This window comes from Sesamum indicum, linkage group LG2, assembly GCF_026168435.1.
Source record: "Sesamum indicum cultivar Baizhima isolate 11 linkage group LG2, ASM2616843v1, whole genome shotgun sequence".
Taxonomy (NCBI): Eukaryota; Viridiplantae; Streptophyta; class Magnoliopsida; order Lamiales; family Pedaliaceae; genus Sesamum; species Sesamum indicum.
In genome coordinates this window covers 13422976-13437769 of record NC_142658.1, presented here as the reverse complement: position 1 = coordinate 13437769, position 14794 = coordinate 13422976, and the positions used below count along the sequence as shown (strand labels likewise).

The 14794-nt window shown below is 31.7% G+C and overlaps 1 protein-coding gene and 1 pseudogene across 1 annotated transcript; one reads left to right on the top strand and one right to left on the bottom strand.

Annotated features, from left to right (window-relative positions):
* Window positions 1–412: 412 nt before the first annotated feature.
* On the bottom strand, window positions 413–1047 carry LOC148789193 (uncharacterized; annotated as a pseudogene).
* Window positions 1048–5447: 4400 nt separating this feature from the next.
* On the top strand, window positions 5448–11783 carry LOC105155640 (putative E3 ubiquitin-protein ligase XBOS32). The gene is made up of 10 exons (XM_011071543.3): window positions 5448–6859; window positions 6997–7056; window positions 7239–7310; window positions 7419–7594; window positions 7680–7840; window positions 9064–9122; window positions 9204–9250; window positions 10234–10374; window positions 10610–10701; window positions 10798–11783. The coding sequence occupies exons 1-10, from the start codon at window positions 6656–6658 to the stop codon at window positions 11325–11327; spliced, it is 1542 nt and encodes a 513-aa protein (XP_011069845.1). The 5' UTR covers window positions 5448–6655; the 3' UTR covers window positions 11328–11783.
* Window positions 11784–14794: the final 3011 nt, after the last annotated feature.

Genomic DNA, 14794 nt, shown 5'->3' with positions numbered 1-14794 from the left:
CATATTGAAATCCTCAATAATTTCACCAAACTGTAATGGCGGCTCAGAGAGATTTTTATCATCATTTTCAAAAGACTGAAAAAAAATCTGAAGCATCCATGTGGATATTGTCTGAGATTCCAGCCTCAACAAAATAAGTCTCAATTTCTTTACCCTTTTCTTTCACAGAAGCCTGGTATAATTTGACTAGATGTTGTGCCGTACGATAGGTACGAGACCAATATCCAGACATCCCACATCTATGGCAAAGATCTCTATATTTAGCTTTCTCTTGTTGATTCTTTGCCTTGTTTCCATTGTTCTTCTAAATATTGGGATTAATTCATGTATTATGATGATTTTCACGATCATTACCACGACCACGACCATAAGAATGGCCCTGTGGTTGGCCATGGTAACGGCCACGCCCCTTTCATGAAGAAGTGGCATTTGCTTCAGACAATGTTGCTGAATTTTCAAGAAGTGGTTTGGAACCAGCGGGTCGAGTTTGATGATTATTCAACAAAAATTGATTATTTTCTTCTGCAACAAGCAGGCATGAAATCAACTCTGAATAGGTTTTGAACCCATGTTCCCTGTATTGCTGCTGGAGTACAACGTTGGATGCATGAAAGGTAGAAAATATTTTTTTCAACATTTGTTCATCCGTCACATCTCTCCACATAACCTCGATTTTGATACAATTCGAAACATCTCATAATTATATTCAGTAATTATTTTGAAATCTTGCAGTCGCAATTGTATCCACTCATATCTTGCACGTGATAAGATTATAGCCTTTTGATGGTCAAATCGATCCTTTAAACTTTTTCAGAGTTGAAAATGACTTTTAACTGTTAAATATTGAGACTTCAAGCTCTCATGAAGATGATGACGAAGCAAAATCATTGCTTTAGCACAGTCTTGCTCAGAAGCAATAGTATTTTCTTTTATTGTTTCTTCCAATTTGTTACTTGTCAAATGTAGTTCGGCATCAAAAACCCATTATAGATAGTTTATTCCAGAAACATCAAGAGCAACGAAATCCAATTTTGTGAGATTGGCCATTAATCTACAACAAGTTAATATGCACTTTTAGCATAATATTCAACATGTACATATAAGTAATATAACATGTATTACACATGATATAAAGTAAAAACTGACATGAAACATTACTAACATTAAGTAACATATAAGTTACTATGTAATTACTATGAATTATTATGGCATGCATACATACATTGAATTAAATATATTTAAGTTTGGCTTAAATCTTATAATGTTATAAATAGCAATTAAATGGTATTCTTGTCAAAATTGTTTTCATAACAAATATAATAGCAAAACATGCAAAATACATACACGGGCATATGAAAGAAAACTATGTAGGTAAAGTAAGTTAATTAAATTAACTTCAAGTTAGCCATATTTTAATAACAATGGCTATACTATGATATCAAAAAAAATTATCACGAATCAAATAAATAAACGAAGAAGTGTCGGGCTTCTTGATCAAGCCATTATCTCAAAACAGTTCAGGTGGTGAGAAAATTAAACATTATACTTATCATCGCTTCAGGGATGATATTGCACATAATTGGTACAAAATATTTCATCTACTACTGGAAATGATTTTAACTCATTACTTACTTCTGGAAGCAATGGAATTTTATAGAACATATCCACTTCAGGGGATAAAATCAAGAATTGTATGCCTACTTTTGGAGGCAATATCACATCCACTTCAGGGTATGAAATCGAGAATGTATATATATGTCTACTTCAGGAGACATTGAAATATTAATATAATTACTCATATTTTATTATAAATAATTAAGAATAAAAGTAACTATGATATTGTAGATGTAAACAAATAAATAATAAAAATTATACTAGAAAAATTAACATTCTACCTTGATCGAGCGTAACGTCATGCTGATAACGTGTTATAAACTTAGAAAAATTTTAAATTTATTGGTCTATCACTCCTAATAGAATATAAAGAAATAATATATGTATTTCTCCAAATCACTTTCTTATTCTCTCCAAAATCTTCATTTACAAATGAATATATGGTGGTATTTATAAACCACCAAAATTGTGGTTACAAATGGGGGATGCAAAAGGGCATAACATAATGGTATTAAAAATGAATATCAAGAGATGTATGCATTCATATATACATATTATATATAATATATTTCTAATATATATATATATATATATATATATTAAAAAGACACTTTTCGAGTACAATGTAGCAATCGGATAAGGAGAAATCTGTCTGAAAATATTAATTTTTAAAATTCCCACAATTCTTTCTTCAAAAAAACAATCCCATATTTCTAGCCGAGTATGAATATTAAGGAATTGGTTGTCATTCGGCATCAAACTTCATTAGTTAAGATTGAGGTTGTTTACGGTCACATTCGCACGTTCATAACTTTAACTTTTTATTATATTTAGCTGAATGAAAAAATTAAATAATTAATCAATATTAATAAAAAAATAACTTTAAATGAATATAAAAGTATTTATAAAACTAATTACCTGAAAGGCATAGTTTTAGGCGATATACATTTTGTTTATTAAAGTTGTTAATCTAAGGTCTTGAAGCTTAATAAATAGTAGAATAGATGATATAATGATTTGCACTAATAATTAAAATCCAAATATAATATTGAGTCTCCACTCTTTTTAACGAGACATTTTCTTAAAATAAAATTATAGGGTTCCAGTCAAAGTTGATAAAACCCTACATAAGAACTTTCGATCGCAACGAGGGATCAATTTTGTGTACCGTTTCCTGATCATTCTATCATTAAATTAAAAAACAAGAAGAGTAATAAAAAAATATTGTGATATGATTGTTCTGCCCTTAGATGTCCTAGCAATGTTTAAATGTTGAGATGGATAGATTTGTAATTTTATATAGTTGAAGTATAATATATCAATTATTAAGTTTATTCCACTGAATATTTAAAATATTTAAATGGCAAAGATATTCTCACTCCATCCCAAATGGTAGAGAAAGTATTTATAATTTAAAATTGAATTAGAAAAAAAAGTCAATCTCATTTTTATTATTTTGAATAAATTTTAAAATCATGAAAATGATACTTAAAAAAATTAAAATGGAAGTTGAAAATGACCATTTTAAATAAATCAATTACAATTATATGATTAATTGAATCACTAACAACTAAAATAGTCAATATACTAATCTTCAGTATCAAATATATGTAATCAATCAATAATTATTAGTAAAATAAAATCATAATTCAAATGTTAATGAGATTCGAACCCATAACCTTATAATGATGGGGACTGCTTAGCTCTACGAACTGACCTAGACCTCGTTAGCCCAACAAGGATGTTAATTTAAGGATTTCTTAGGTCGTCTTACTTTTAATATGATTTAAATAGAAAATCTTATTCCTATGCTAATTTTTATGTATAAAACTCAAAATAAATTGTTACTGTATCAAAAATCATTACTGTCAACTTTTTTTCTATAAAAATATTTCTGTTTGTTATATCTCAAAGCAAATTATGGACGTACGAAAGTGCTTTACATTTTTTATTTTTTGTTATTTTTTAAATATTACAAAGTTGCATGAGGCTCAAGAATTTTTAATTTATAAGAGTTAAGTTTATTAAATATGAGTATTTATTTTACTTTATATATATATATATATATATATCTTAGGGATAATTCCCCTCTCCTCTCCCTTTTTGTGAATTGAGAAATTACATCTAGCACCCCAGACCTCTTGATTGACTTATTACTAGCTTCTTTTAGGTCAAATAATTTTTTTTCGACTAAACTACCCTTATAGCGGAGAAAATGTACCTCTCCACATGCATTAACGCATGTAGACGCATGAAGATAATTTAATCATAAAAAATTTATTTAACCTGTTGCAATAAGTTAATGGGGGGTAAATATAAATTTATTTGCGATATTTTTGTTAATATCTGCAAATTTTATGAATTTTGACTAACGGGTGGACTTATTTGTTAGATAGAAACAAACCTCGAGAGTGATTAATGTAATTTTTCAAACCACAAGAAATTTACATATAATTCCACGAAATTTCAGAAAAATAGAGTGTAATTCTCCCATATACTTACATAAGGCGCTTTGGCCACTTCAACATTTGAAAAAGAAGTCAACTGCCTCCTCTGTATAATAAATTTATTAAGAATCTTTTTTTTTTATTTTTTTTCTTCCTTAAGAACTGCGAGTGACATTCCTCGAATCATCCTAAGTAGAGAATATACATTGTCTTAACATGTGGCATCCGTACATGTGATCCTTCAACATAAAACTTACCTTTACACAAAACCCCTTTGAATTTTGAAATATTCGAAAAATATAAACTAGCCAACGAGGCGTTGCTCGAATCAAACATCTAATATATTGTAGGTTCTAATTCCATGGACGATGTGTTTGTTTATTAGTCTGGAATTATAATATGTTTGATTGGTTTTTTATATTTAAATGTATTGAACGATATAATAAATTATATTAAAAATTATACAAGCATAAATAAAAGTAACCCTTTTAAGCAAACAATTGAAATATTACGGAATGAAGGGAGTGATTTGCAAATATAGCAGATTTAATAAAAGCATAGAAACAAGAATGGGGAATAGGCTAAGAAGTAAAAAATGTTGAAAAGTTTGGAGTGGAAGATTGAGAAAAGAAGTTGACAAGGTAAGATTCCTACACACCAGTTCAATTGTTTGAATGTAATATTTTAGGATAATTACACTCTTTTTTTATGAGGATTTGTGTAATTAAACATAAATTATTTGTGATTTAAAAAATTATATTTAGTTCTTTCAGATTTGCTTCCATTTAATAAATAGGTCCTTCCGTTAGTAAAAATTCTTTGAATTTGTTGATATTTATGAAAAAACTAACAATGAGATACTTGCCTTTAATTGATTTATTATTAACTTATTGCAGGCCAAATAAATTTTCTAACTAAACTACTCTTGTAATGGTGAAGATATATCTCCTCACATGTATTAACATGTGAAAACGTATAATAGTAATTTGGTAAAAAAAATGATTTATTTGACCTGTAGTAAGTTATAATAAGTCAATTTGGAGTAAATACATATTTTTTATCTGATTTTTTTATTAATATCAACAAATTTAATAGATTTTGTCTGACGAAGGAACTTATTTGTTAGTGCAATGCAAATTCAAAGGTGTTAAATGTAACATTTCATGCCATAAAAAAATTACATATAATTACACCATATATCAGTAAGGGAGAGTATAATAATTCCTAATATTTTCTATGAAGGTCTCAAATTTTAGATGTGTGTGTGTGTTGGGGGCCTTATGTGTTAATTTAAAAAAAAAAAAAAAAAAAGAAGATTGAGAAGATAGGAGAGAAGAGAATAAATAACAACCCAACTACCAAATATGACTGGCAATAATGAGAATAATAAGTAGTGCCAATGATGAAGTGCACACTTTTCTTGCAGGCCTGTTGGTTTGAGGTTGCCGTAAAACTCGCTGTCGCTTCCCCTTTTATTCATCCCCACTGCCTAAACAAATACCAAACATACAAAGCCAGCCTTAATAACTGGCACATAAGAGTGTGTGTATGTGTGTTAATTTAAGCCGAATATTAAGCATTACACCTCATCCAAGACATATCTTTATGATAATTAATGTAGAGAGAGAGAGAGACAGGAAGTGCAGAGAGATTTTTGGGGGATGATTGTCTGTCATTAATATTTGTTTATTGTCTGTTAGAAAATGAATTAAGGAAAAAGGAAAGAACTTCTTTGGTTGAGGGGAGTTCATGGGGTGGTGGGGTTTGTGCTTGACATTCATCAAACATGTGAATCTTGGATTCTTGTTGTGATCGTTGTTCTGGGGTCTCCAGGAAAATTTGTAATCTGGGTGCCGGAATTCTTGATTTTCAGGCCAAGTTTGGAGGTGGATTTGAAGGATTTATCCGGGTTCCCTGGAAATTTCTTGAGAAGGGCATTGCAGAATCTTGATGTTGAAGGGAAACAGAGAAGTGGGTGTTTGAATTTTTCTCACTTCGATCAACTTTTCGCGAAAGTTTAGCAATTGGGTTGTGAAGATCAAATTTCTATTCTGTTTTTTCCTCTTTGGTGTTGGTGTTTAGGAGTTGACGCAGCTTTTTCAGGCTGATAGCCTGATACAGTAATCTGTCTTTATCAAGATAAGAATTGTTTACTTCATGACATATATTAAAGTTCAAGTGGCAATTGCAAATAGGTCTATGATGGTGAAATTTTTTCTTTCTCCGCTCTTGAATTATAACCTTCGGACAATCAATCAGAGCTCAGTGAGATACTGATAGTTACAACAGATTGTTTTAGGGGTGTATGTAGATGGGTAAGGATTGGTTCCGGATTAGTTACTGTTTAGGTACAAAACATGGAAAATGCGTGTAAAGAGTTGGTGAATTTGTCATGTTAGGGAGATTCCTCGGATGGTTTAAAGGTTAAGGAACACTAGTTTTGCATAGCGACAGGCAAAACAGATGTATGTGTCTGCCTGTCTGTACTGTGTTTTCTCATTCTTGGAATAGAAAGGTCATCATTTCAGAGCTTTGATCTGATACCTTGGTTTCATTCACTCTCTTGATTTCATGTTTGTGGGATTGTGCAAAATATGATGACCATGAGATTTTTTAGTCTGGTGGGCAATTCTTTCGGATGTTCTGCATCGGGAGAGCGTCTGGTCTCCGCAGCAAGAGATGGGGATCTTCAAGAAGCCAAGGCTTTGTTGGAGTATAATCCTCGTCTTGCGAGGTATTCCACCTTTGGCGTTCGCAATTCTCCGTTGCATTACTCTGCAGCTCAGGGTCATCACGAGGTATGTCGAAGTTTTGTGCGATCTTCGTCAGCATCTATCTGGTGGATTGGGTGCAATTAACTTTAATCATACAGTGCAATTCTTCCTTTAATAGTAAGTCATTAACTTGGATTATATCCTCCATTCCTTGTATTTAGATTGTTTCACTCTTGCTGGAGTCTGGAGTTGATATTAATCTCAGAAACTATCGGGGGCAGGTTAGATTTTTATTTCTTAGTTCAGCTTTTTGAACAGTTGTTTCGGATATATCGAGCATTACCAAGTTCAGTTCTTTTAATACTAAAGCAAAAATGATGATTAATGTGCGTGGTCGTTGATTGCTCAATGATCAATACTTTAGTAGGAAAGTAAGAGTGTTGTAATGTTTATCTTGTGGCAGACTGCTCTGATGCAAGCTTGTCAATATGGTCACTGGGAGGTTGTTCAGACTCTGATACTCTTTAGAGCCAATGTATGACGGATTATGACGGCTTTATGGTTTCAAATTGCTACTATTTCATAAGTTGAGATTCATGTTGGTAATAGTACTGGGTAAGTTTATGATTGTGTTGTTACGTAGATCCACAGAGCCGATTACCTCAATGGAGGAACTGCACTCCACTTAGCTGCTCTGAACGGCCATTCCCGATGCATCCGGCTTCTCCTTGCTGATTACATTCCTAGTATTCCCAATTTTTGCAGTATCTTAAGGAAAAAATCAAAAACGAATGAATCTGTTTCAGAGTTCGATGAAGGGTACTCCATTTGAATTTTTTTGTTTTGAATTACATAAGTTTCCTATGAAGTTAGCTGAGTAGATCTAATTTCCTGTGTCTGTCAGTGCACTCTATGAAGTAATCAATAGACCTGCCGATGGAGGCGTCAGTGCCCTTCACATGGCGGCCCTGAATGGGCATGCTGAAACTCTTCATCTTCTTCTCGATTTAGGGGCTTCAGTATCTGAGGTAACGGTTGAAGATGGCACTACAATCGATTTAATAGGTATGCAGATATTTCATTATTTTACAGTCATATAACATTCACAGCAAATTCTTACTGATTAATGTTTAATTTTCTGTCTAAGACTAAGTATCGAGAATGATACCAAGCAATTTTCGTTGATTTATTGTGTTTGATTTGTTTTGTTCCTCTCATAATACTTTTGTTATGTTATTGCTGTTGAGCTTCCCAGAATGAAATCTCGATAGACATGTCTCTTTGCCCTGTCAGAGCGGAGCGGAAATGATTTTCGACCCTCTTTAGCATTTTCTCTGATTAGGTCACATTAAGACACCTTTTGGCCATACAACAATCTAGCTGCATAATAACATCACTGTAATCTTAACGGAAAACGTTGCGTGTAAAGATGACAACAACTTCTATCTTGTCGTTTGCATCTTCAATAAATTGTGTGCCTTGTTCCTCTTGTGCTCTCAAACTTCATCGTATCTCAGCTTTGTCGGCTTATTTTTGCTAGTGGTGCTCCCTCAAAATTAGAATGTATATTATTTTAATATCTACTAAAAAATCAAGAAGTTTGATTATTGAATAATTGCCTTATAAGTTCCTAAAACATAAATTTTAATCTCATTTGTGATTTTTCCTTTTGAAATAAACTTGTTTTGCTGTAAATTTTTGTTATTGCTTGTGATTTGATGTCAAAAAGGAAGCCGACACCAGCAATAGGATGGTTTCATAGTGCTTGACCTCTAAAATAACCCTGTTTAGTATTTGAACAGGCATTTGATAAGCAACCAGAGGCCCTTTCCTGATTTATTTAAAACGACTTCTAAGAATTGTATCCCAGAAAAGAAAGGATACTAAATTGGAATATCATTGCGTTTGGATCTATAGAATTGGACGGATTGATGAAACATCTGGTCATGTTTGAGCAGAAGAGTTCTAATTCCAATTCTAAGGCTTTCAGTTATTAGATACCAAACACTGCGTTAGCTATCGGTTTGCAGTGCACAGACTTTGCTACTTGAAAAACTTCAATGTAGCTGTAGATGAATAAATGATTAAGCTGCAGAACTGTAGCTTGATTCAATCAAAGGCCTGTCAGTGCACAAGTTTAAGTTTTTACATGGAATATCTAAAGCATCAGAGTTCATACTCTTCTGTTAGCGACATTCAAATGATGAAACTCTCACATTTTTATATCGTGATAATGGTGCTATTTGAAACCTATTAATTCCATGGATACAAACTTCTTCTCCCGACAGGTGCTGGAAGCACACCACTCCATTATGCTGCCTGTGGTGGAAACGCACAGTGTTGTCAGGTTGGTTTATTTGGCGACTAATAAATATTAATCTCCACCAAAATTTGGTCAAAATGTAATTTCTATTTTGGCTGTTTTCAGCTTTTGATTGCCAAGGGTGCCAGTCTGACAACAGAGAACGCAAACGGGTACGCAAGTGTCCTGTTCCCTATGTATCGAATTGTTGTCTTCAGAATACTTTTATACTTCATTCGGATTGATAGATTTGGAGTTAAAGGTCGTAAGTCCTTAATAACAAATCCGTTGTACTTGTTTGGATAATTTCTTGTTACAAATGAATTTCAAATCACCAAGCTCTCTTTTTAAGCTATTTTTTTATTTATTTTGGTGGATTTGATATCCAATTCATATGAAGTCATTCAAATCAAACAAATCCTTACTTGAACATAAATTCTTGTATTTAAAATGCAACCTTAGTTCATTTCTAGATTTTGACATTCAGCAGCCAATACTATATTATACTAGCTGCTTTACGTCTGCGTGGTATTTTATTTCAAAATAGCAATCAGACGTGACAACTCCATAAGTATCGCCTTTTTCCCTCCATCCATTAACCTTCAAACGTTAAATAAGTGACCTTTCGGAAGTTCCATACTTCAAATGTCTTTTGGCGAATAAGTTACTACCTCTTCTCAAATTCTCTTCCAGAACACCAAGTAGCTTTCTACACTACACCTGATCCAGGCTTTACGACCTAATTGTAGATATCCCATCTCTGTTTAGCTCCATAAGGATCACCGTTTGTGATGTAATTCTACACAAATCCTCGATATCACAAATATTGTGCTCAGTCCTCATTGTCTGCTGGTCCTTTTTACCCGTGAAATGTGAGATAGTATTTACTGTCAAAGGCATGGGTAATGCAAATATGTAGATTTCAGTTAAACCAACGAATCTTTTTATTATACCCATTGAAGATTTTTTTCATGTTACATTCAGTAAAGAAAGTTCTTACAATATCTTATGATGTATAAGATCGTTTTATTCCTTATCGGATTATACTATCACACTTTTTTGTTATTGAAATTTTGTAGTTTTTAACCTATTGTTACTTCCTGTTGAGCATTTTTTTTCTCGTCTAACTTACGGTTCTCTCATTGCGTGTCCAAAGGTGGAGCCCGTTGATGGTAGCTCGTTCATGGCATAGAGATTGGCTTGAGGAGATTTTAACCGAGCGACCAGAAAGCCAACCAAAACTTAGTCCTTCACCATATTTATGTCTTCCTCTCATGAGCATTGTTGAAATTGCTAGGTGAGCAGAAGCCACACTAATTCCCACCAGCATCGTCGAGTAATGAAATTAACCAATTCCCATGGTAGAATCATCGCCTAGGTTATTTTGATATGGGAACTGAACCACATAGCCTGGCATGAGTTTGTATTGATACTAATTTCTCCTTGGATGTCGAGAACTTATTCTTGAGTTTACAATTTTCACAAGAATTTGGAGCCAACTTAACTGTTATCCATCTCTTGTGACATTTCAGAGAATGTGGATGGAGAGGCAACGATTCACCTTCGACATGTTTAGATCCATGTGTTGTTTGCTTAGAAAGAAAGTGCACAGTTGCTGCTGAAGGTATATTTGGTGCAACTCTCAGATTACATTGAAAGAGAACAGAAAAGTTTTCAAAACTTCAGTTTCTGATTTATGTGTAATTAAACAATCATGCAGGTTGTTTCCATGAGTTCTGCACTCATTGCGCTCTGTATCTATGCTCGACAAATAGCACGTCTACAGTCGCACACGGGCCTCCCGGTTCAATTGCCTGTCCTTTATGCCGGCACGGCATAGTTTCTTTTGTTAAGCTTGAAGGGACAAGGCCGATCATAAAAGAAATTGCAAGAACAAGCATATCCTTGCCCTTCTGCACTTGTTCGGCTGAGGTGCCAGAACTGGGAGACGCATTGGAAACACCATTCTGCAAACCGGATTTCCATTGTGCTAGTCTCTCCCCTCTAGGTTCTTCTTTCCGCTCCCTCAGCTGCAAACGGTTCCCTTCGGTGAAAATCAGCCCCGGCCTTTGCATGGGAGCTCCAGAAACTAGTCCATGTTTGGTTCCAAGAACCACGGACCGTAGCCTCAGGAGCCAGTTGGTTAGATGTTCGAGATCATCGAGCCTTAGGCGCTCTACGTCTCAGAATGAGGGCAGGAGATGGTGGTGTTCTTTCAATCAATCTATGGGAACTGGAAGCAGCTGCTAGAGATTGATGAGGTATTAATTCCACTACGTACTCGTTTCATGCGCAGTATTTTCTTCGAAAAGAATAATTATCAGGAAAACTTGGTAATTATTGTGAATGAAAAATTATTTGTGTAAATATGTGGAGTTTGTCATGATTTTTCCAAAGGGACATCGTCAAATTGCTGTATTGTTAGATGAAAGAAACTGCTCTGTTATGGCCTTAAAATGCCAAAATTAGAAGAGGATGTTCTCTTGTGATTTGCTGAAATTTTGTATTTGAGAAAGGAAAAATAATAAGAATTATCTTGTTTGGCTTATGAAAAAAGGACATTTGCACCAACGATGTCTTGCGAATTCAAGATCTTGGGTTCGGACGGTAAGGTTGAGATGTCGAATTCGAGATCTTGAGTTCGGACGGTAAGGTTGAGATGTCGAATTCGAGATCTTGAGTTTGAATAACAACACGTGATTTCTAGATTGAATATTTTATTTTAAATTTTATTGCATCTTTTATTCTATTCAATGAAAGTTTTAATTATACACGCGTTGTGTATATATTACCTATGCAATAGAATTTAGAATAAAAAATTTAATTCGATTTTCTTGTTCTCATTAGTAGCTTTCTTATTTTCATTTTCCTTAATAGTAGTTTGTTGCTTAGGTACATGCTATGTAGGCGTATATCAGATTGATTGTATGAAAAGGTTAATTACACTTAGATTTCCTTTAAAATATAAAATCATACTTTCTCTCCAAGTTTTAAAATAATATGGCATCCCTCCAAAATTTTACCATTTATACATAACCTTATTTTATTAAAATTCAAATGAAAAAATCAATGTTAAAAGAAAATTACATAAATTTTTAATTTTACCTATTATTTAATATTTTTATAAATATTTTTATAAGGGACAAACTGTAATAATATTAACCCCACTATATATATATATATATATATTATGTTTATAACTTTATAAGTATAAAAATATACATAAAAATATCATATGATGGTCAAAATTCAAATTTTATATTATTTTTTTGCTAACTTCAATATTTTTTGTCAAAATCGTAATAAAATGGGTCATGCATAAACGATGAATTTTTTAAGAAATGTAAGTATAATTTTTTACATTTTTTTTAGAGAACAATGAAATTTCATATTTTAAAATTTAAGTATAATTAACCCTTACTATTAAATTACTCTTATATCTTGATATAATAAATAATGTAATTTATCAAACTAACTGATACAAACTAATTTTATGTCCATAATATATCCACTAATCAATATGAAAACATTGGAAATTGTTCATAACATGGGTTATGTCTTTAAATAAATTTTATCTTAATTATTATCTATTTCGTAATACGAAAAAGTGATTAATAATTTTTAAAAATATTACACAGCATGAGTTTATTTCCATGCTTCTTATAAATTGTAAAAATCACAAAATATTCATTGAAATATTATTCGCAATCCAATTTTATGATGTATCACAAATTCAATATTATGATAAACATTATACTTAGTAATTTAAATACTCATTCTTCCACATGTATAAAATTTTTATCATATATACCACAAAAATATTGATAATTTCTTGGTGGCCCAAATTGTACACTGACGTTCTAATTTCCCACGTTCACAATTTATACTAAGATAATAATTAACTTGATTAATGAGGATAACGTATAAAAATATAAAATATTGAGTACAAATGCAAATAGATCTAATTCAAAATTTAAAAATGCAACTTTAATTTAATTAATTATTTTTATTTTATTTTATTTACCATAGCATGAGTTGTTTCATCGTACCAATCGATATGTAGTGGAAATGAAAAAAAAAGAGAAAAATCATGTGAAATTTAGAATATTGCAATTGAAAAATCATATTACGAAAAATTATTAAAATTACAAGAAAACATCGTACAGAAGTACTTACAATCGCAAGCTCAGGAGGAAGAGACAAAAATAGAGTAGATGGGAGGTCTGAACTGGATAAAAATAAATGCAAAGAACAACAAAAAAATATAAAATTAAAAAAATAAAAACCAAACAAGCCAAAAGCCTTGCAAGGTCAAGAAAAAGAAAAATCAGAAATTCAAACACAAATTAAAAATATAAAAACAACATAGAAATAAAAAAGCTCAGCGAGGATAGCGCCCGATGTGATTAAATTTGTTCCGTTCGATCCGTTTTCGATGGCTTTCGGAAACCTATCGGATGTGTTCCGCGGCATATGTTCGTCACCGGACATGCATAGTTAGCAGGAGAGGAATGGTGGATGCGGCATGGGCGGGGCGGCGGTGAAGAAGAAGAGAATGAAAAGACAGGCATGAATAGACTGAGAATTTCGGATGTGGTGTGAAGTGATGGAATATGGCATATATGTTGGTGGAGATGCAGCTGAGTTTATATAGAGAACAAAGAAACATAATTTAATAAAGGATTAATTATATTTTGTGCTTTGAATCATAAATTAATTTTATACTTTGAAATTTAAATTTTTTTATATCAATTTATCATTTTAATTTTATCAAATTTTATATTTTGTCATTTATACTATTTTCTCACAAGTTTTTTTGTCAAAAAAATATTATACACAGTACACATATAATATTTAATGGTTATGTAATGTGATATCTTTCATATATACACAGCATATGATGTTTTTCGGTAAACAAATCAGCAAAAAATCGATCATATATGGTAAAGTGTAAATTTTGAAAAATTAAGATGGTAAATTGACACAAAAAAAATTTTTAGATGTCAAAATGTAAAAACATGAATAATTTGAATAACAAAATATAATTTACCCTTTAATAAGATATACGTCTCGTTGTGGTATGTTGTATCTAAGTGTATAGGATAAATGTTTTTTATAATCTAAATAGATTATAAATAAAAATAAAATATATAAACTAATATATCATATTATGTCGTTTGGTCTCGCAAATTGCCATTTGTAGATGGAAAAGATTTGTCTAATTTTTAATATTAGTATGGATATTATTTATTTATTTGTTTGTTTTATATTAATATAGTAAGATCAAAATAGTCCAAGGAATTTGCGTAATTAATTTTTTTCTTTTTATAAACAGTTTTATTAATCAAGGGTTTTTTTTTTGGGGGGGGGGGCAATGAGGCAGTTTTTATAGGGTGATAGCAATTTATCCTCCTACGATATTGAAAATGAGCAAATTGTCTTTTATGAAAATTAAATAGCAATTTATCCCCTTATGTTTTAAAAAAAATGAAGCAATTTACCTCCTTAGGTAGGGAGGTAAATTGTTTTATTTTTTAAAACATAGAGGGATAAATTGTTATATTTTGAAAAATACATGGGGATAAATTACTATTTTATTTTTCATGAGGGGCTTGTTTGCCTATTTTTCATAACACAAATAGGTAGATTTCAGTTTACTCGTTTTTATATTAGTAAAAACGTATAGAAAATTAAAAGATCTTTTATTGCACTTTGAT

Coding starts and splice junctions, on each gene's coding strand:
- LOC105155640 (XM_011071543.3), top strand. CDS start 6,656: ATGATGACCATGAGATTTTTTAGTCTGGTGGGCAATTCTTTCGGATGT. Junction 7,311..7,418: donor TGATACTCTTTAGAGCCAAT/GTATGACGGATT, acceptor GTTGTTACGTAG/ATCCACAGAGCCGATTACCT. Junction 10,375..10,609: donor AGCATTGTTGAAATTGCTAG/GTGAGCAGAAGC, acceptor GTGACATTTCAG/AGAATGTGGATGGAGAGGCA.